Genomic DNA, 22,227 nt, shown 5'->3' with positions numbered 1-22,227 from the left:
TAAGCGACACGTGGGCTCTCGCGGCCCGCGACGGCCAAAGCCTACTTGGTCGCGGGGCGCGACGGAGTGTGCGACCAGCCTATAAAAGGGGGGCTCTAGCTCATTTGACAAACCGTTCATTTCTCGATTTCTCTCTCAACTTCTGAAATAGCAATTATAATACCCGGGCATAATACCCACTATAAAGCGAAGCTATGCCTCGTTGTAAGTATTATAACCCTGCTATTACCCTACACGGTCGATTTAGGGATCTGTAATGCATGTCAAGGCTCTGCCTGACTCAGTCATTGGAGTTCTGTCTCATGTTACACTCGATTGATCTAGGATTTCGTAATGCATGTCGGCTCTGCCCGACTCAGTCATTGGAATTCTGTCTCGAGTTGTACGGTCAATGTGATTTGGGTTATTTTACTAACACGTGTGCATTGTTTGATTTTAATAGATAATAACCAGGAGATTCTCAGGAAACTTTAGTTTTACCTAAGTAAACAATGTGAGTACATCTGCTTTTAACACCTTTTTGTAAATTACTTTTATAAGTCAAAATACTTTTCCAAAACCTCAAATGTTTTAAATAACACTTAACAGTAATTGAGTATTTGCAAATCTACAATTACTGCCGATATGTTGGGGTTTTGTGTACATTACTTGAAACTCGTTACTATTGGAATAGTAGCATGACCAACCAGTCAGGAAAGACAGTACCAGGAAAAACAGGGTAATTGGATAGATATAAGCAAATGTAATTGCGGATGCCCTCAATACTGTAAAAGTGATAAAACTGTTTTGATTAAACTGGGATGCACTCGCTAATATTTCTTGCTGATAAAATGTTTTTAAAACGCGTTTCAGGTAACAAAATATGAAAGCCAATAGAAGCTAGCTGGAGAGCACTGAAGGCTTGGAAAAGTAGCTATAAAAGTTACCTAAATAAAAAGAAGCTTTTGTTTTCAATAATTTAGGATTATCCCTACAAATGTATTGTCAAATGAACATGGGTTTTTATCTCAAAGCTTTATTATTATAAAAGTTGGTGGTTTACTCTGATCAAAATATTTCCTAACTACGGTCCTGATGTATTCCGCTGCCAAATTAATAAACACCGATACCACCCATCTGCCCTCGCGGCGCCCGCTCCCGGGATAGGGGTCGGAGGCTGCGACACTTGCGCCAGCTACTTGGGACTTTCCTGATGGTCGCACGGAGGACAGAAGCGCAACTAATCTAAGGACAAGTACAAAGGGTACAAGTGGCAGAACAACGGACCAAGAAGCGTCCAATAGGTGTATCCAATGGTGCTTCACGATTGACAAATCGTACAGGAGACAAGAAGGTACACAAGGATGCTTACGTGGCACCAATCAGCGTGTGCCGACAACTGCACCACGATCTCCACTTAGCCGCTGATGTCAAAGCAGACAACAAGGACAACGGTCAGGCCACGTGGATCCAATCAACACGCCCCAGCTCTCTTCTCGTCCAGAAGCACCAACGGTCGTGGCAGAGGAGACAAAACGAATATTCCTTGTTGTCGACCTCAAGGCCCATGGTCCATCAGCCCACCTCCTTCCACACCACTCCGACTATAAATAGAGACCTTCTTCCACAGGTTTAAGGATCCACTTCCTTGCTCTCTTACTTCTAATTACATACTTAATCCTCAATACACATACTTATTCTCACGCCGGAGAGTGGTTAAAAAGAGAACCCCCCCTATTCCCCTCCTCTTAACGAGCTTAACGGGGTGTTTAGTGTTTGCAGGAAGATCATACCCACAGCTTGGAGAAGACAACGAAGATTAACCTTATTTGTCGAGGCACATACCACAAACTAATCACCTGATTAGTTTGGTATTTCTTCAAAATCTTATACCCGATTATAAACCGTGTTCCATACCCGTCAGGTACCAGATTACTCATTACTCGTTGGGTAACGAGTATCCACTAGTTTGTATAAATAACATGTTGGGATTTCTTAACACATTTCTTATTATTTTAATTTTGTTGCCTAAAATATTAGAAATTTAAAAACTGAAAGTTAGTGGAAGACTAGACTTGTTCGGGTAATCGAGCATGTATGTTTTGTGGAATCAAGTCGAATATCACTTAATATCACATCACAAACATTTTCAAAACTAATTCGAATACCCGTCCGAAATATTTCATGTTGATATACATATTTTTTGAACGGCCAACAGAATTAATCCCGAGCACTCTCGGTGTACCCACTGGACAAACGGAGTACTCCGAGAGTAACCTGAGTCCATCACCAATTCCGGGGAAAACCCGGTAACCCACTCGTCCGTAGGCATGACAGTAAAATTACCGGTAAAACCGGTTTGGCTCAAGGAACCAACCCAGGTTTCCCTGGGTCTCCTATCATTACTCACCAGTGCCTCACTCTCTGCACCAAGTGATAGTTGAACCTTCATCTATCACTTGATCTAGAGATGATTGGTTGTTTCAGACATACATTATGGTTGATATTCCTTTGTCTTCTAAAAGGTTGAATCTGATTCTCTTCCTCAAAATGCGTGCAAGAATATGTAAATAAATAAGGAGAATAGTCCAAAAAGGGATCACGTATCAAGACTGGCCTCACCTACCATTACAATATACAACTTCACTTGTGCCCATATATACATACCCACAAAGCAATATTGCCTGTTCAGACTTCTAAGCACCAGAAACAAAAGATCACTCAACAGTAGACCACCATCATTCACAAAACTTCAACATCTCTGCTATGGCTGCTGCAGTTAATGGTGGTTAGTTCTTCTGATCAGTCTGTTACACAAGTTGGTTGGTTTCTACAGTGATATTTAGTGGGATTGAATATGCAGGTGAAGAACGTGAGGTTCAGAAGAGTTACTGGATGGAACACTCTGTGGAACTCACTCTTGAAGCCATGATGCTTGATTCTATGGCATCTCATCTTGACAAACAAGATAGGCCTGAGGTACGATCATAGTTGGGCTGTAAAAGAGCCGAGTCAGGTTGGGGAATGAATAAGCTCGGTTATCTTAACGAGCTGGAACGCCCCGCTTGCGGTATGCGCATATAATGTATATATGTGGGGGCTATCGGGGGGCAAAAGTGAAAGTGCACTAATTTTAACGTTATTGTACTAATTTCGTGAAAACAACGTTAAAAGCTAAGGATGGTTAATCATGCATCATGTGGTGGCGTTGATAGCTGAAAGACAAACGGGTACATGCACTAATCGGTCTTTGTCCTGATTGCTGAGTGTTATGTGTCTTATGTCCAAGGCTTGATGCAAAACTACTATCGAGCCGGGGTCTCTCTGGAAGTAGCCTCTCTATTCCTATGGGGTAGAGGTAAGGCTGTCTACATCTTACCCTCCTCAGACCCTACCTTTGCTTTGCTATTGATGGGATTTACTGAGTATGATGATGATGTCTTAACGAGCTGAAATATTAAGCTCGAGCTTATCTTGTAAAAAGTTCAAAGCAAGAGCATTTGTTTTTTTAGTTATGTATTTCTTGCACATATTCATCATCATAAAAACAAGAACTGATATTTCTAAAATACACATAATGCACAATTTATGAATTATATATAGATTATAATTTGGGTTATAGGTTTATACATATTAAAATTTGGGTACTAGTGAGTTTAATTTGGCTCGGGCTTGACTTCTTTTTTTTTTCAATGAAGTGCAAGCTTTTTTTATTATTGTCTAATCCATTTTGTGTGTTTTATTAATTGATTGGTTTAACAGATCCTTTTCCTGTTATTATTTTGTATGGAACATTGTTTGTTATTAATTATAATAATCTTGAGGTCTCTGATTGGCTATGCTATATGTCAAAGAATCCTTGAGGCACTTGTAACCTAACTTCATGTTTTTTTTCTGGTTAATTTATTCTTCAATGATTTGGCTCTGTTGATAGTGGATCACCTTTAATTTAATTTTTTTTGTTATTAATTCATTTTCAATGATTTGGCACTATTGGTAGTGGGTTTAACTTTTTTTCTTTTCTTTTTTATGTGTATGATTGGGTGTTACTGTTTGCTGTGTTTTGGAACTACCTTTTTTATGCGATAATGACTTTTATTTTCCTTTTTTGTATATTTGTTCTAGTATGTTCTTACAGCAAATGAGTTTCTAACTTTTTTTACCCACAAAAGTATAGAATTGTAGGATGAGGTACACTGTTACACTATTCTTTCAGATTCAGATGGCAAATTGATGTGTATAAAGGGTTAATACCATATAAAAAAACAACTATTTTTTGTCATTTTGCATCAAAAACTCCCTCAACCTAATCATAGTCAGGTTGGAGAACTCGCTAAGCGCTAGTCGGCCGGTGAGGTGAGGACTAGCGACTACTCGGGATTACTCGAGATTAATCGGATCGAGTTTTTTATATGTAATTTTTAGTTTTATGTATACATATACACATTTTTATAGGTAAATATTCTAAGTATCTGGGTTTTAACTATTACTCAACTCATTTTTTTAAGTATACAAGATTAATTGTTGGAAATCACATGGTTTGGTTGGAAACTGATCGGAATTTAGAGGTTTTGGCCGGAATATACAGGGTTTTTTCCAGAATCTGGCCGGAATCGCCGATTTTTGGCTGGCCGACTAGGCCCTACTAGTGATTAATGGACTGATTAACGAAAAATTACTCAGTTACTGGCCGACTAGCGATTAATCGTCGACTAGTCGCCGCCTAGTCGCGATTTTTACAACACTGATCATAGTGTATGAAAGTCTCTAAACTTATTTAAAATTAAATCATCAAACCAAATAACCAGTTGTAATAAGACAGGATTGATCAGAAGATGGTATGCAGATGTGTCTAAGTTACTTGAAGTTGTTATATTCATATAATCATGTTTACGTGTTTGGCAAATTCGGATTATTTATGGTATTAATACATACAATGACCAAACCGGTTCAAAACACAAATGCAAACGCGTTGGTTTATTCATACGCGTGTCTTATGTCTACTCTTCGGTTAGGTACTGTCACTACTTCCACCCTATGAAGGGAAAAATGTCCTTGAATTAGGACCTGGTATTGGTCGTTTTACTGGTGAACTAGCCAAAAAGGCGGGAAAAGTAACAGCCATTGATTTCATTGAAAGTGTGGTAAAAAAGGTATGCATTATTCACAATGGAAAATAACTTCATTTTTATTATTATTATTATTATTTTTAATTTCAATTTATTGATTTGCAGAATGAGAGCATCAATGGGCACCATGAAAATGTTGAATTTAAATGTGCTGATGTTACCTCACCAGACCTAAACTTTCCAACTGAATCAATGGATTTAATTTTCTCAAACTGGTTATTGATGTATCTTTCTGATAAAGAGGTGAGTCTGAGTCATGAAATTTTGTATTGTTTAGTGAAGTTCTTGTGACCGAATGAGTACAAGTTAGTTTATACATGCATGTTTTGGGTTTGTCATATCTAACCCTTTTATTAAACGGGCCATGTTTGGGTTGACATGTTGAATCCGTGTAATTAAAGTGGTCAACCAGTTTGTCCCTTTAGCACTTTTAGAACTTGTCAGAACCCGACAACCCATTTGACTCGTTTAGATAAATGGGTTAAACAGGTCATATTTGGGTTACATGATTTAAAGTGTGCCTGAGTTAGAGTTGGTGTGTTTCACATAAATAAACCTATGGGTCTTGGTAGGGTTCAACAATTCAACTTGCCAACCCAACACGATTGACACTGTTATTTCGGGTCATGACACAAGTTAATGAAATTCATGTAGTATTTAATTTTTTTTTTTTTTTTTTTTTTAAATCTGGTTACAGGTAGAAGATATTGCTGAAAGACTTTTGAAATGGGTGAAGGTGGGAGGTTATATTTTCTTTAGAGAGTCATGCTTTCATCAATCTGGAGACCATGAACGAAAGCACAACCCGACACACTACCGCGAACCTAGATTCTACACCAAGGTGAATATAAAAATAACATTTGATAGGACAAATAAGAAATGTTGTGACTTGTGAGCTCAAATTAATGCTGTCACATTGTTTGTAATTTCTTTTCCAAAAGTGGTTCAATTTTCATGCTACAAATATTGACATCATATATAACTGATCGTCTTTTAAATCCGTTGCATGTGCAAATCTTTAACGGTTTTAATTTCTTCTTGGGTATGGTTGCGTAGGTCTTTAAGGAATGTCACGCATCCGATGCATCTGGTAATGGCTATGAATTCTCTCTAATTGGGTCGAAATGCATCGAAACTTATGTACGCAACAAGAACAATCACAATCAGGTACTCCATTTACTATATTTTTTTTCTGCTCTGATCTACTGAAACACTCTCCTTGGAATGTAGAGATGGCAAGATGAGCGAGTCGGTCAACTGGTTGACCTGAAAACACTTTTTGTCCATTCATTTAGAAAGTTTAATTGTAACACTAATAGTCATAATCTTTGAATAAACCCATTAGGAGATGTATACATTAGAAGTATACTTCAAGATACCTTCAACCCGTTTATAAGTAGATGGGACGAAACTGTCACCTTTATGATGGAATGCACACATGTTGGTCTTTATCGCAGATCTGGTGGATATGGCAGAAGGTGGTGAACACAGAGAAAGATAGGGGCTTCCAGAAATTCTTGGATAATGTACAGTATAAAAACACTGGTATATTACGCTATGAACGCATATTTGGACCCGGGTTTGTGAGCACAGGAGGAATAGGTATATATATATCAACTTATAGTTCTTTTTTAATGAACAAACTGATTTTGCTTTTGATATTTAGGGGTCAATTAATCAATTTAATACAAGCTCCCTACAAAGCCGGTTTCTGAGGGTAAAATAGAATTACCTCTTGACCCCTTTAATGATACTTGAGAGACTTATACTCTCCATTCAACAAAACATCTCGCATTTTTAGCTATAATGGCCTTTTTTTTGGTAATATCAACCCCAGGGCCGTGTCCGAAAATAACCAAAAAAAAAAAAAAAAAAATTGGCCCTGTGCGAGATAAAAAGTTTGGGCCCTATTCGCAAATTTCCATGTATTATAAACTCATCAATTATTTAATCACTAAAATTTATGTGAAAGTAATTTAAATAGTTATTTTGAGCTAAGCCTAGTTAGTAATTTATTAATTAAAGGAAAAAATGGTGTTGACAAAATTAGGCATTAAATGTCATATACAATTAAAAAGACTAAAAAATGAGGCTAAAATAGAGAATTTGGAGACAACAGAATTAGACCCAACGTCTCCTTGTTGTCTAAGCAAGGCAATAACCACCCTAACAAAAGCTTGTTTGTGTCATCTTTCGATTCAGTATATATATATTACTAACTAGGCTTAGCTCAAAATAATGCCTATATAGGGAGAAGATCATGCGAGAACCACCTCTTATTGTGAGAACCGCGAGAACCAACGTGAACACACCAAAAATGCCTAAAAATAGCTAAAAATCACAAATTTTTTTTTTAAATATTTTTTATATAAAAATCGCTACTTTTTGGGGGTTTTAGTTTTTAGCATTTAGTTTTTTTTTTTTTTTTGGGGGGGGGGGGGTTAGGTTTTTTTTTGGGGGGTGGGGGGGGGGGGGTGGGGGGTTTAGGTTTTTGGGGGGTGGGGGTTAGGTTTTTTAGGTTTTTTTTAGGTTTTTTTTAGCTATTTTAGGTTGTGTTCACACTGGTTCTCAAGGTTCTCACAATAAGGGTGGTTCTCGCATGAGCCCCTCCCTATATATACATATATATATATATAATATATAGAGTGGGGATCCTACGGAAAGTGTGTTTTTCCTAAAAAGTGTAAAAAGTCATAAAATACAATAATTTCAGGCATAAAACACACCTAAAACTCACAAATAATAGAATGAATATTACTAAAACACCATATTCAAACTCTAATAGTCCATAAAAACTTCAAACACACCATCGTAGAACTATGAATATAAAACACACAATGCTAAACAACATAAAACACAATAATATTTGTCATTCCACAATCAGAGCCTTAACATCTAAAACACAACACAAAACCCACATACATGATGTTTTAGTAATCTTCATCATATTATTTGTGGGTTTTTGGTGTGTTTTATGGTTGACATTATGGTGTTTTATGACTTTTTACACTTTTTAGGAAATTTGGACTTTCTGGCCAACTCCTATCCTAATATATATATATATGTATATATATATATATGTAGTCTAGCTTATACAATGTAAATTCTATACAAAATTAAAAAGATTTGGGCCCCCGAAGGGTTTGGGCCCCATGTCGTCGCCCACCCCGCACCCCCTCAAAAACGGCCTTGATCAACCCATTTGGCAGTCCTAGAAGTTGTATATTGGTTTATTGATCACAAAGTTTGTTGTTCTAAGTTAAAATTGTAATGTGGGCAGACACGACAAAAGAATTTGTGGCAATGCTGGATCTGAAACCGGGGCAGAAAGTTCTAGATGTTGGATGTGGGATAGGGGGAGGCGATTTCTATATGGCTGAAAACTTTGGTGTTGATGTTGTTGGCATTGATCTTTCTGTTAATATGATCGCTTTTGCTCTTGAACGCGCAATCGGTCTCAAATGTTCAGTTGAATTTGAGGTTGCGGATTGTACCAAGAAATCTTATCCGGACAATACGTTCGATGTCATCTACAGCCGTGACACTATCCTCCATATTCAAGTAAGGTTCTAATTATAATGGATTATTTTAATAGAATTACTAAATATAGCATAATCACGTTCAACGTGTGCATCTAAACACCCTTGAAATAGTTCAGTTATTAGTTATAACTATGGTATTCTTATCCTTTTATGTTATGTTTTTAAGGATAAACCTGCATTGTTCCGAACCTTCTACAAATGGTTGAAGCCAGGTGGCAAAGTTCTTATCAGTGATTACTGCCGAAAATCTGGAACACCATCTGAAGATTTTGCAGCATACATTAAGCAAAGAGGATATGATCTTCATGACGTAGAAACTTATGGTCAGGTAAATCAGAGAACTAGAAGATAAAAATACAAATATATAAAAAAAAAAAAAGAAAAATACTTTTGTTAGTTTATACGTAAGCAATGTGTGTATTGACTCTTTTACTTTTATTCCTAAGATGCTTAAAGATGCAGGATTCGGAGAGGTGATAGCAGAGGATCGAACAGAACAGGTTCTTTCATTGGTTAATTTATTCAAAAGATTATATTTCAATATGTTAAAAAAGTTATCTGTTTTGACCCGTTACCCAACTTGTCTAACCCGTATGGTTTGCCAGTTCAAGGAAGTCCTTAGGAGGGAACTGGAAAGGTTCGAGAAGGGAAAAGAAGAATTCATCCGTGAGTTTACTGAAGTGAGTACATTTACCTATTGCTTTAGAACGCTTGTAAAGTTACACGCGATCATTTTTTTTACAGGAGTGGTGGTGTCAAATGTGAATATGCTAACGTGTTTATGTTGAACATGATATATGTAGGAAGACTACAACGATATTGTTGGCGGTTGGAAGGCAAAGCTGGTGAGGACTGGTTCCGGGGAGCAGAGATGGGGCTTGTTTTTTGCGGAAAAGAAGTGAAGTGTATTTTGTATTTTCACAATAAAAGAGTGGTGGTGCTGAGGCTCAGATATCATGTGGGTTGTGATTTAAGCACTCCTTTTGTTGTACAACTGTGATGTCTTGTGGATCCTCTAATGCATTATGTGTGGCCTCAAATGACCAGTTTTAATATAATTATAATTTAAGCTTGGGATCCAAATAATCTGAGATACTAGGGTTGTTAGTGTTAATCAACGATCAAATACGAATACACACGATCGGTTGTGGGAACTCCAGGCCACCACTCCGAGTTCTGGCTCTGATACCATTGATGTGGTTTCGTGTTCTTGATTGAAATCAATAGAAGAACATCATTAACACTCGGGGAGATCGTAGTGAAGAACGACTTCCGAAAGTTGGTTAATTCTGTTGAAGAGAGATTGACGGAAAAAGATTCTTATTAAATTCTGAATGCATTTGATTACAAGTGAACTTCTCTATTTATACTAGCCCAATTGACTATCTTGACTAATATTGACTTCTAACAGACTAGACTAACCACTCTAACTATTACACACACTTTTGTACATATCATGGTGGTTCTTCCTCGTCATCGTCAGATTGTAAACCTTTACTATTGTAATTATAGTTGAGCTGTAACTATTTACAAAAACAAACACTTCAATTATCAAAAAGCTCAAAAACATAGATGATGGTCAAACATTACATAAAGTTCACCAACTTATTCTCATCTACTTTCTAAACATAAATACAAAACACCTTTACTCAACAGAGAACTCATAGACCATACTATGCTCATACTTGCCACCAGGCTGAACCACAACCGACGGAAAATTCGGTTGGTTAATCGCGTTCGGAAACCCCTGCGTCTCCATACACACCGCGCTGTGCTTTCCATACACCGCTCCCCCTTTACCAACAATCCCGTTCACATAATTAGCCGTGTAAAACTGCAATCCCGGGGCATTGGTCCACAGATTAAGAACCCGTGAGCTAACCGGGTCCTTAAGTTTTACAGCATGTTTTAATCCTGCCTTTTCTTCCCCGCAATCAAGCACGTAGTTGTGGTCGTACCCAATACCGACCTCGTGGATTGAGGTACCGATTTTCTTCTCGGTGGTGAAATCGAACGGAGTTCCTTCTACCGGCTTAATTTCGCCAGTTGGGATTTGCGTTTGGTCAACGGGCGTGATGTGTTTTGCAAATATCTGTGCTGTATGGTCGAGAATGGTACCCGAGTTATGGCCTGCTAGGTTCCAGTAGGTGTGTTGAGCTAAACTAACCGGGGTCGGTTTGTTTTCTGGAACCGCTTCCATGTCAAGCCTTAATGTGGTTTTCGACGTGAGAGTGTAAGTTGCAGTGACCGAAAGATCTCCAGGGTAACCTTCTTCCCCATCACGAGCGCGATATTTAAAGGTTATTGATGGATTGTCACCCTGTTTATGTTCAGCGACTTCCCAAACAACCTTGTCAAATCCTTTAAGCCCACCTACAAATAAGAAACCAAAGAAGAGCTAAACAACTAAATACAATAACAATAAAAATAATATTCTCGAATTACCGTTTATGCTCTTTAAATAACTATATATTAATCACAGTGGTTGCTTTATTGGGTACTTATTCATCGTTTCTAATGTTTTAAAACAATACCAAAACATATATTGCGACCTGAATCGACAAATATACGAATAGATAGAAAAAATAAGGCGATTACGCCATACCATGAAGACTGTTTGGACCGTTGTTAATTGGCAGAGTATACTCGATCCCATTGAGTGTGAACTTCCCCTCTTTAGTCCTGTTTGCAACTCTTCCAACAATGCAACCAAAGTAGGGTGCCACACGATTCTGATGAAACCAAAATGCAAAATATAGAGTACTGAGTACAAGTCATTCAAGAAAGGAATAAAGGGTGTGTTTAGATATGCATTTTCAAACTGATTATTGTAATGTGAAGAATCATCATCATCATCATCATCATACTCAGTAAATCCCACCAATAGCAAAGCTAAGGTAGGGTCTGAGGAGGGTAGATGTAGACAGCCTTACCTCTACCCCGTAGGAATCGAGAGGCTGCTTCTAGTGAGACCCCCGGTTCGATTGTAGTTTTGTATCAAGCCTTGGACCTAAGACACATAACACTCAAACAATCGGGACAGAGACTGATTGGTGCATGTACCCCCCTGTCTTTCAGCTATCAACGCCACCACATGATGCATGATTAACCGTCCCCGCTTTTAACGTTATTTTCACGAAATTATTAAAATAACGTTAAAACTAGTGCACTTTCACTGTCATGCACTACGTACAATTGTTTATGTTGTTCTAGTAGTTATTACTTAAAATTGGTTTTGTATTGAAAGCGTATTTTTAAGCAGTGAACCGCGATATAATCAGTTTTCTTACAACAATCTAACTATCTTGACACTAAACAATCAGCAAATCTAAGCAAAATCAGGGTAACACACTGATCAGAATCAACAACTTCAAACCCAAACCCACATGGATCTTCTTACAATTATAATAAAAGTTTGTTCTTTTATCTCACAACGTGAAACATACATTCTTTACTTAAGCCCTAATCTTGAAACCAACCAACAGAAATCAATAAATCATAGATCTTTTGATCAGATCATTCACAGTGAAGTGTAACAAAACTCACCAGATAGGGTTCGAGAGTGTCAAATCCAAGAACAACATCGCTCAAATTACCTTGAAAAACAGATAACAATTCATAAAATCAGCGACAAATACGGGACGTGAGGGAGAGAAAGTAAGTAGAATGATACCGTGTTTATCAGGGATGAATAAGGAGGTGATAGTGCAGCCATAGTTGGAGACGATGAGCTTCATTGTGCCATTGTTGAGCTCGAAGAGCTGTGGGTTCTGTTCTGCCATTGCTAAAATAACTATCCCAGTGATGATGATTGTTTATATAGATAAATGAAAAGTGGTTAGGTGAGATAAATTGATAATCAAATCAAATGGGGTTGCATACCTACCTACTCACAGAAGTCTTCTTCCATCCTAGATTAGTAATTAGTATGGGCCTAGTGTCATCATAGGTGGGTTCGGGTCGGGTCGTGTTATTTAAACAAAAGAACATCAAGCTAAAATTTATATAATTATCAAAAACACGTCAAACGTCATTACAAACATATTTAAAATGTCGCCCTAACGGGTTTTTATTTTTTAAAATCTATCCAAACATCATCTAGAGCTACTTTTTAAGCAAGTCTTTCTCAATATAACATATATAACTAATTTTTAACACTAAACACTTAAACAATCATCATCAGACTTCATAATTTTTAGCTTTAAAATCAAGCCCTATTTTTAATTGTTGATTCCTAGTAACTAACCATTTAAACACACTAAACTTTAACTAAAACAACAAAATCAGTAAACTAAAATTTCAAACTTTTTTAACAATTTTATTTCTCCTAAACATCCAAATAAAACAAGAAAACAACAAAATAATCGAACCATACCCGGAAAGAGTGATGAGGATGTTTTCGTGAGTTTGATGGCCATAATTTACTATTCTCCGGCAGAAGCCGAAGTTGTTGTTGCTGCCTGATGAAGACCTGTTGTACGTTGTTGTTGGTGCCATGGGTCTAGGATCACAAAACAAAGAGCGGGACGAGAGAAGGGGAAAGAACGATGGGTTGGGTTATTATATTTTAGTTCAAATTAGATTATTAGATTAGGTTGGGCTTGGGTTGTGGAGTGTTTATTAGGCTAAAGGTTAAGAGAAATTAATTGGGTTAAGTGAAAGTTAATTAGTTAAGTGGAAAGTTAATAGGTTGTATTTAAAAAAATCAGTGTTTACATAATTTTTTTTATTAATTCATAAGATTTTTTCCTGAGGGGGGCCGGCGAAAATTTCCAACGAGTGCGCACGAAAATTTTCAAGGGGTGCGATCGGGATTATATCGGGAATTTAGCACTTAATCTTTTTTTTTTCAAAGGGTGCACCCGCCCACCTTGGGCATAAGGTGGGTACGTCCCTGGTCTCAACCAAGCAGGTTGATGAGTTAACCCGTTTATATTTAATTTTATTTTTGTTCAAAATGTGTTTTGTATATAAATGAAACTGATTGGGCACAATTTGTCGGTTCTGTTGTAAAATTTTATTTATGAAATATGAATATGCGAAAACAAATATAGACATGAAAACATTAAAAAAATAAGGTTATATGGGTTATGTTCTGGTTAATCCGAAGATATTGTGTCGTTTCACGTTCACATATCTCACATGATTTTGGGTTCGAGTTGTGTTTGGTTTCATGTAAAATTTTTGGGTTTGGGTTGAGTTGAATCTGTCAACTCATGAACACAACTCGTTCAATATCCTTACATAGATATGGCACAAACCGGGTCGGGTTGGGTCAACAAAAGTCAAATCAGGGTTCTGGCCATACCAATCTGGGTCAGAACTGGTTTTTGAGGGGGAAAAGATTGGGTTTGAGTGGTTTAAAATCGGGTTTTAACTAGTTTGGTTGGGTTTCACCAGGTTCAACCCAGTTTCAAAGTATAGGGTTACAACCCGTTTTCAAACCTGTGTGTGGGGTTCGGGTTCAAATCGGGTTTGTTTCCTAACTTGTTTTTTTTTTGTGCAATTCTATACTAACATAGTCATCGCTTGGGCTCGCATGTAGGCCTATAACGTACAAAATGCCTTAACGTACGACGCATACGCGAGGCGTTATCAACATGCGAATACTTGTAACTAACATGCGAATTGGGTTTTTTCATAATAACATGCGAATTGTATGGGTTTCCATACAAACATGCGAAAGCGTATTTTCCATGTGACTGTATTTTTTTAACATGCGACATGAATGACTTTGTATTGAATTTCAAACCAAACTTTGAGTAACATTTAGAAGCACACATAATGCATTAAAGATCAACAACACATCACAGTTCTACAACCCACAAGATATCTGCGCCTCAGCACCAGTCTTTTATTATGAATACGGGTGTCCATGACATAAAAATATATAAAATACTATTCTAACGCAATCACTTCTTTTTTTGCAAAAAACAAGCCCCATCTTTGCTCTCCGGAGCCAGTCCTCACCAGCTTCGCCTTGCAACCGCCAACTATATCGTTGTAGTCCTCCTACAGATATCATGTTCAACAGAAACACGTTAAAACAGTCCCGCTGTTAAAGAATGATTGCGTGTAAATTTACTAGTATGCTAAAAGCAATGGTAAATGCACTCACCTCAGTAAAGTCATGGATGAATTCTTCCTTTTCCTTTTCGACCCTTTCCAGTTCCCGCCTAAGGACTTCTTTGAACTGAAAAAATAGACGGGCATAACGGGTCAAAACGGGTAATTTTTTACAGGTTGAAACGTGTCCAGAAGAAAACTCATTACATTCTATTAATAACTAGCCTGACATATATGAATGGTATATTATGTTAATAATGATTTAATCTTTTGAAAACAGTGACCAATGAGGTTTTATGAAAGGGGTGTGATAAATATACCCATCACAAGGATTAATATACCCAAAAGTCAAATTATGTAATGATTTTGTAATGATTAACTACTTGATTATATTATTTTATTATAAAGTAAAAAGTAATAATTATGTTTTATTATAAAGTCAAAAGTAATGATTATATTTTTTATCTTATTTTATTTTATGATAATTTTGTTACTTTTTTATAGAGTAAACTGCCATTTTGGTCCCTGTGGTTTGGGCACTTTTGCCATTTTAGTTCAAATCTCAAACTTTTTACATCTGGGTTCCTGTGGTTTGCATTTTTTGCCATTTTAGTCCAAAATCCAAAAACCCTCTATTTTGACTGTTGAAAACTGATTATTTTGTCCTTTAGTGCAGGGGCATTTTGGTCATTTTTTAAATTTAATTTTTTTTAACAATAAAACCCAGATCTGCATAATCAGCTCTCTCTCTCTTTTCTCTCTCTCTCTCTCTCTATAGCACCACCACCACCGCCACCTCCTCCCTCTCTCTCTCTCTTCTCTCTCTCTATAGCACCACCGCCACCTCCTCCCCCTTTTCACCACCGCCACTCTGAACTAAAATCACATCTCTGAAACCAGAAACAAACAAATCGATTGAAGGTTCAGATGTGAAGACACCATCTGCACACACAAATCAAAGATCAAAAGTTGATTTGACCTAAAAACAGGATAAAACCACATCAGAAACCAGAAACAAACAAACAAACCTGAAATGGAAACAGGAGAGGAGAAACAGGTGGAGAGGCAGCATAGAAAGAGAAACGAGATCAACATCTTCATACTTGTTGAAGAAGCAACCATAATGGATTGAATTTAGGGTTTTTACAGGATGAGATACAGTGGAGAACAGATAGATCCAGGATATGTATGTATGTATGTATGTATGTATGTATGTATGTATGTATGTATGTATGTATGTATGTATGTATGTATGTATGTATGTATGTATGTATGTATGTATGTATGTATGTATGTATGTATGTATGTATGTATGTATGTATGTATGTATGTATGTATGTATGTATGTATGTATGTATGTATGTATGTATGTATGTATGTATGTATGTATGTATGTATGTATGTATGTATGTATGTATGTATGTATGTATGTATGTATGTATGTATGTATGTATGTATGTATGTATGTATGTATGTATGTATGTATGTATGTATGTATGTATGTATGTATGTATGTATGTATGTATGTATGTATGTATGTATGTATGTATGTATGTATGTATGTATGTATGTATGTATGTATGTATGTATGTATGTATGTATGTATGTATGTATGTATGTATGTATGTATGTATGTATGTATGTATGTATGTATGTATGTATGTATGTATGTATGTATGTATAGGTGACAGCCAATATTCTTCACGCGGTATCACGGATAAGCTTGTCTGGTAGTTGATTTATTTGGGGTTTTATGTTGTTTATAGAGAGAGAAGAGAGAGAGTCAGTTAGGGTTTTATTTGGGGATGATGATGATTTATTTGGGGAAGAAAATGTTAATTAAGAAAATGTTAAATGAAAAGCAAAATGACTAAAATGCCCCTGAACTAAAAGACAAAATAGGAGGTTGCAAAAGTCAAAAAACGGGGTTTTTGAATTTTGGACTAAAATGGCAACAAAATACAAACCACAGGGACCCAGATGTAAAAAGTTTGAGATTTAGACTAAAATGAAAAAAGTGCCCAAACCACAGGGACCAAAATGGCAGTTTACTCTTTTTTTTATATTTTGTTATACTACTATTAGTATTAATATCAATATTAATAAATAAATGAGTCTCTAATAAAACAGTAAACGTGCAAACATTAAAACATTTAATCCCCTAGATCGAGAAACCACTTTCACGACGATCAAGTTGGGTATATAATTCTAGACGCCACCTATACATGGTCTCCCATCCATCCGCAGACATGCTAATGTTGCGAAAATTCCAATAAGGCGTGATTATAGGCATTGGGTACCCTCCTTGTAATTTCACCATGACATAATGGTTCTCGTCATTTACTAGGCCAATTGTAAGAGCTCTGTGATGTTGAATCTCTTCTGGATCACTCCAAAACGGGAAAATAGTGAAACTGCCTGACATGCTTAAAGAATGGATGATTACACCAAACTTATTGGCAATCAGAACACCTGTTTCAGGCATTTTCATCCAGTGTTCTCTTGGACAAGGCGACCCAAAGAAACACAAGTCATGATATAATGAATTTACATCCCTGAAAAAAATGCCCGCGTAGATATGATATCGATTTTGTAACTCTTCTCTCATTTGCTGTCGAATGTACTCATAGTATTCATGTTCATCAAGTCCGAGGCAAACAGCTAGTGCTCGAAATCCACAATTTCCATCGGGTTTAACATTTCGTATATTTGTTATGTATGGATGAAATACTTTTGGAATATACAACAACAACAACAACAACCATACCCAGTATAATCCCACCTATAGCAGAGCTATTGATAGGGTCTGGGGAGGGTAGGATGTAGGCAAGCCTTACCTCTATCCCAGGGATAGAGAGGCTGCTTCCAGTGAGACCCCCGGCTCTATAAACCATAATCAAGACATAAGCTTCTGGGACATTATATAAGCACACAACTACTAAAAAGGGGGGAATAAAAATAAACACATAAATGAATAAGTACGTGTTAGTAAAATTACGACACCAGGACTATGTGAGAACTTATAAAAGCTATATCACACCTTATACAAACTGAAAAATTAAACTCATAAGACGAGAACCTAAACCAAAAACCAGGCCACAATCCTAAAAGTCCTTAACCTTAATCCTACGTCTCCACGAAGTTCTGTCCTCGACCATGTCCTCAGAGAGGTGCAAATCTAGCAAATCTTGCCTAATCCGCTCATCCCAAGTCATTTTCGGCCTGCCTCTACTCATCCTTCCATCTACAGTGAGTGTTTCAACTATTCTACTCGGGTCTGTCGTCTGCCTCCTCCTGACATGCCCAAACCATCTCAATCTCCCCTCCCTTATCTTGTCTGAAATACTAGCGACTCCTAGTCTTTTCCTAAAAACCTCATTTCTTATCTTGTCCAACCTAGTATGCCCACACATCCATCTTAGCATCCTCATCTCTGCTACCTCTAGCTTTCGAGCATGCATTTTCTTGATGGCCCAACAATCTGTTCCGTATACGATAGAGGGTCTAATTGCAACCCTATAAAATTTCCCTTTTAATTTATCAGGGAACCTCTTATCGCACAATACCCCCGTGGCTGCTCTCCACCTACACCATCCAACCTGGATACGGTGAGCCACGTCGCTGTCTATCTCTCCATTACTCTGAACAAACGATCCTAAATACTTGAACTTAGTTGCCTGTGGAACCACCTGGCCCTCATTGGTAATCTGAGTGTCTTGTTCATCGCCTGCTCCGCTAAAATCACAGTAAAGGTACTCAGTCTTTGAACGATTTATCCTCAAACCTTTGCATTCTAAAGGTACTCAGTCTTTGAGCGACTTTTGGAATATCACCCATTATATTCAAGTGATTCGTCAATGGCACTTCGTTCAATTCTATCATGTATGAACTATGTCTAGCCGGCTTATCTGGGACCTCGTTCCAATCGATCATCGGTTCCATGTTGAAGTCAAATTCGAATGAACTATGTCTGGCCGGCTTATCTTGTTGCGATTTCTTCAAGCTTGGTCGTCCACGAGTTTTCTTTTTTTTTTTTTTAGCTTGAGGTTCCGACTCCTTTTTGGCACTTTGTTGTTGTGATTTCTTCAAGCTTGGTCGTCTACGAGTTTTTTTTTCTTTTGAACTTGAGGTTCTTGAATGTCGGTTTTGCCTGGAAAAAGGATATCCTTCAGTTTTCTTAACCAACTTTTTTGTCCATCTTTAGACTGCTTCTTAAAGTATTCTTTAAAAAGTAGTAGTTCATCATCATAGCTAACATCGTCATTTTGAAAAGATACCAATGGTGAAATATCTAGCTTCTTCCAAAAAATATCAATCGAATCCAAGGAAACATATTGATCTGCATGCAAATACAAATACATATTGTTTTATTGAAACTTTAACATGAAGAGTCTTATTTGATGTACATGAATATACTTACGTGATGTCATATACTTTGAAATTTCGCAAGCACATGGTAAACCATGACTAGTGCGAAGTCGACAATCACAGTGCACCAGGCGATCCTTCCATCGTTCACGATCTTCAAGAATTATTTTGAGAGCCTCATTTGAAACAAAACCACGCAATAGTGTGAAACATCGTAGGTTATGTTGATGAATGCGGACAATTCTACTACTTTCCAAGCTTTCTTTAATTGTTATTTGTTGAGACGTCACGATTCGGTCAATACAACGTAGAAATCTATCCAAACTAGAATTCGAACCGTCCAAATATTTTTTAAGCTTTGCATGCTGACTCTCTACTCTATTGGTTGTGTTATTTCCAAAGTTGAGATGTTGATCAATCCAGACAGAAACAAACCTTTCCTTGTAGTCGTTTAACCAACTTTCATTTACATATGCTAAAACACCTGAAAATCAAAATAAATCATTATGAGATATATATAAAAGATGTATATATATACTTTTGTGTGATTATGGAAGACATACGTGGATGTTTGATCAACAATGTCTCAAGTTGCCTGTAATTTTCTGTGTAAGATTCCAACGTTGTAGAATTTTCTAGTGACTTCCATAACAAAAGAAATTCTTCCCAAGCCTTTACTGACCTAAAAGATTGCCTACATCTTCTAAAGAGGTTCTGCTCAATGTGCCACCTACAAAACAAATGAGCAGCATCCCGAAAAACTTCTTTGCATGCATTCATTAGTGCCATCTCCCTGTCTGTAACTATAACACGTGGGAGCATGCATTGGTCTAGTGTCAACTTTAGACAGTTTAAAACCCATGTATAGTTAACTATCTTCTCATTATGCATGAAGGCGAAAGCTATGGAAAATGTTTTGCTGGTTGAAGTTACACCAACAACCTCAAGAAAAGGCATATTATAGTGGTTTGTTTTGTACGTGACATCTATAATCAACACATGTGGAAATGCACGCCAAATATCAAATGATGTCGGATGAATGAAGAATAAATTTTCTAATTCGTTTAACCCGGTTGTAGTAATTTCATAAACATAACCATTAGAATGCAAAAGGGATAATAGAACCTGCATTGGAGATTTGCCTATTTGATCGACCATGCGAATTTTGTTGCGTGCGTTGTAAATAGTCCTAAGTGTAGACACGTTACTTAAATTCCTCTCTTTAATTATTGCTAGAATATCACGTGGCGCCACATTCATCCTTGTCAATTCTGCAACCAAGTTAAATTCATCTTCGAAAAGCCGCTTTGCATATGGATGACCCTCCATAAATAGTACAGGTTGATGATTATGTTGATCACATGTCACCTTTAAGGTCTAACAATCATAGTCATCTGAATATGTTCCTTCTAATTCGAAAGGACAATTAGTTTTTTTGGTGCCGGTAACTTTACTTGAATCCTTAACTTTATATTCGCCGCCACGATCACATTGGAGCACAACCCTATACACGAAACCACAAGATCTTCTAGTCGACCTTCTTTTGTTGACGACAACACCGATTGAGTATGCCAACTTTTGTACCCAATTTATCAATTCTTCACAAGACTCGAATACCTATAAATGAAATTTGGAAATAACACAACCAATATATAAATAATTCAATAAAAAAATTATATATAATTTTATAAATTAAAAGGTTGCTCCATTATTATATAATTTTATGTTAACAATGCCACCAAAATAAGACAAAAATATCAAAGTTTTCGTCTGTTTTGAAATATAAAAAGAACTCAAAATAAAAAATCAACATATGGTAACCTTCACCAATTTATATACACACACTTTCCCACTTTATTTTTCCTTCACAGATTGTTTCTCTCTCTACCTCCCATATCTCTTACATACACAAGCACATTCTTGAAGCTTGAAAGACATATCAATAGAAACTCCGGCGACTTCACCGGAGAAACCAGTCATCATTACCGAGTTGTTACAATTTTCCGGTGACTTCACCGGAGAAACCAGTCATCATCCGCCGGTTACCGCCGACTTCACCAGAGAAACTAGTCAACATCCATATCAATAGAAACTCCGGCGAACTAAGACGGTTCCGGTAAAAAGCTTGTTTTTTATAGATCTGGTGAAAAAAAGCTTGTATTTTAAGGATCTAGTTGTAAAAAAGTTGTTCCATTGAGTTTTTGTTTGTACCTGATTAGTGAAAAATTGAGGTGTTCTCATCATAAAATTATCTTCTTCCATTGACCGGAGGTTTGTGGTGGATGGTGGTGGCCTGAGGTGTGCTGTGGGTGGTGGTGGCCGGAGGTGTGCGGTGGGTGTTGGTGGCCGGAGTTGTTTAACAAAGACTGAAGCTAACAAAAAAAATTGAGATTACTTGGATCGAAGGGAAGGAGGCAGATTGGGTGTTATAAATCAACATCTTCAAAATTTAAAAGAGTTGTTTAACCATAAATGTGTTTATGGAAACTTTTAATATTGGTTAAAAGCTTGTTTTGTAAAAAGTAGTTTATGGAAACTTGAAATAAAGATGTTGACTTGAGAGAAAAAGTAAAAAAAAAAAAAAAGGTTGACTTATGGGTGAATTTAACAACACCCTTATGAAAGAACCTGTTCTGTCCTATCCTCTGCTATCACCTCTCCAAAGCCTGCATCCCTAAGACCATGGGGTATGGTTTGGATAGTCCCCAAAGAGACTACCCGCCACGTAGGCGCCACATCACGACGGGAGGAGGATCATCCCCTTGGGGACTACCCAAGGGTGTGGAGGGACTACCCACTTTAATAAAAAAATAATATATATTCAAGGAGAGAGAGAGAGAAGAACTAAAGGGGGCCCACCAATTTTCAAACTTTTGGCTCGTCTCCGGCGTCTTGGAGGAGACGGCAGCGACGCGATGAGCCCCTTGGGGATGGTGTGCGATGGAGCGAAACGGGGGGACGGCCCGGGGACGAGCCCCATACCGTTCGGTCTAAGCATCTAAAGCATAAAAGTAAAAGAATCAATACACACAATACTTGCAAATAAACTAACAATAGTAACAACAACAACAATAATAATAATAATAATAATAATAATAATAATAATAATAATAATAATAATAATAATAATAATAATAAATATA

General features: G+C 37.1%; 4 protein-coding genes across 5 annotated transcripts; 1 reads left to right on the top strand and 3 right to left on the bottom strand.

Moving 5' to 3' along the window:
• Positions 1-2,569: 2,569 nt before the first annotated feature.
• Positions 2,570-9,733, top strand: LOC110908410 (phosphomethylethanolamine N-methyltransferase). Of its 2 annotated transcripts, none has more exons than XM_022153348.2 (12): positions 2,570-2,764; positions 2,843-2,958; positions 4,995-5,132; positions 5,214-5,351; positions 5,806-5,949; positions 6,165-6,275; positions 6,566-6,710; positions 8,389-8,669; positions 8,817-8,978; positions 9,097-9,150; positions 9,256-9,330; positions 9,454-9,733. In XM_022153348.2, exons 1-12 carry the CDS (start codon positions 2,746-2,748, stop codon positions 9,550-9,552), a joined length of 1,482 nt encoding a protein of 493 aa, XP_022009040.1. In that variant the 5' UTR covers positions 2,570-2,745; the 3' UTR covers positions 9,553-9,733. The 2 variants fall into 2 exon arrangements, with proteins under 2 accessions (XP_022009040.1, XP_022009039.1); XM_022153347.2 differs by having other exon boundaries at positions 2,571-2,767.
• Positions 9,734-10,176: 443 nt separating this feature from the next.
• LOC110908411 (galactose mutarotase) lies at positions 10,177-12,537 on the bottom strand. The gene is made up of 4 exons (XM_022153349.2): positions 12,324-12,537; positions 12,197-12,246; positions 11,256-11,382; positions 10,177-11,023 (listed from the first exon to the last, which is right to left on the bottom strand). The coding sequence occupies exons 1-4, from the start codon at positions 12,430-12,432 to the stop codon at positions 10,296-10,298; spliced, it is 1,014 nt and encodes a 337-aa protein (XP_022009041.1). The 5' UTR covers positions 12,433-12,537; the 3' UTR covers positions 10,177-10,295.
• Positions 12,538-17,463: 4,926 nt separating this feature from the next.
• Positions 17,464-18,658, bottom strand: LOC118486462. The gene is made up of 2 exons (XM_035982935.1): positions 18,501-18,658; positions 17,464-18,451 (listed from the first exon to the last, which is right to left on the bottom strand). Exons 1-2 carry the CDS (start codon positions 18,656-18,658, stop codon positions 17,821-17,823), a joined length of 789 nt encoding a protein of 262 aa, XP_035838828.1. The 3' UTR covers positions 17,464-17,820.
• A 143-nt stretch (positions 18,659-18,801) lies between these two features.
• LOC118486461 (protein FAR1-RELATED SEQUENCE 5-like) lies at positions 18,802-20,413 on the bottom strand. Its single transcript, XM_035982934.1, has 3 exons — positions 19,648-20,413; positions 19,335-19,568; positions 18,802-19,055 (listed from the first exon to the last, which is right to left on the bottom strand). Exons 1-3 carry the CDS (start codon positions 20,411-20,413, stop codon positions 18,802-18,804), a joined length of 1,254 nt encoding a protein of 417 aa, XP_035838827.1.
• Between the last annotated feature and the right edge of the window lie 1,814 nt (positions 20,414-22,227).

This window comes from Helianthus annuus, chromosome 14 (genome assembly GCF_002127325.2).
Source record: "Helianthus annuus cultivar XRQ/B chromosome 14, HanXRQr2.0-SUNRISE, whole genome shotgun sequence".
Classification (NCBI taxonomy): domain Eukaryota; kingdom Viridiplantae; phylum Streptophyta; class Magnoliopsida; order Asterales; family Asteraceae; genus Helianthus; species Helianthus annuus.
The sequence above is the reverse complement of the archived record's forward strand: the minus strand, read 5'-3'. Positions and strand labels throughout refer to the sequence as shown.

Coding starts and splice junctions, on each gene's coding strand:
- LOC110908411 (XM_022153349.2), bottom strand. CDS start 12,432: ATGGCAGAACAGAACCCACAGCTCTTCGAGCTCAACAATGGCACAATG. Junction 12,247..12,323: donor ATTCATCCCTGATAAACACG/GTATCATTCTAC, acceptor CTGTTTTTCAAG/GTAATTTGAGCGATGTTGTT. Junction 11,383..12,196: donor ACACTCTCGAACCCTATCTG/GTGAGTTTTGTT, acceptor TGGTTTCATCAG/AATCGTGTGGCACCCTACTT.
- LOC118486461 (XM_035982934.1), bottom strand. CDS start 20,413: ATGGAGGGTCATCCATATGCAAAGCGGCTTTTCGAAGATGAATTTAAC. Junction 19,569..19,647: donor ATTGTTGATCAAACATCCAC/GTATGTCTTCCA, acceptor TTTGATTTTCAG/GTGTTTTAGCATATGTAAAT. Junction 19,056..19,334: donor AATTAAAGAAAGCTTGGAAA/GTAGTAGAATTG, acceptor ATTTGCATGCAG/ATCAATATGTTTCCTTGGAT.
- LOC118486462 (XM_035982935.1), bottom strand. CDS start 18,658: ATGGAACCGATGATCGATTGGAACGAGGTCCCAGATAAGCCGGCTAGA. Junction 18,452..18,500: donor AGTACCTTTAGAATGCAAAG/GTTTGAGGATAA, acceptor CTGTGATTTTAG/CGGAGCAGGCGATGAACAAG.
- LOC110908410 (XM_022153347.2), top strand. CDS start 2,746: ATGGCTGCTGCAGTTAATGGTG. Junction 2,768..2,842: donor GGCTGCTGCAGTTAATGGTG/GTTAGTTCTTCT, acceptor TTGAATATGCAG/GTGAAGAACGTGAGGTTCAG. Junction 8,979..9,096: donor ACGTAGAAACTTATGGTCAG/GTAAATCAGAGA, acceptor TTTATTCCTAAG/ATGCTTAAAGATGCAGGATT.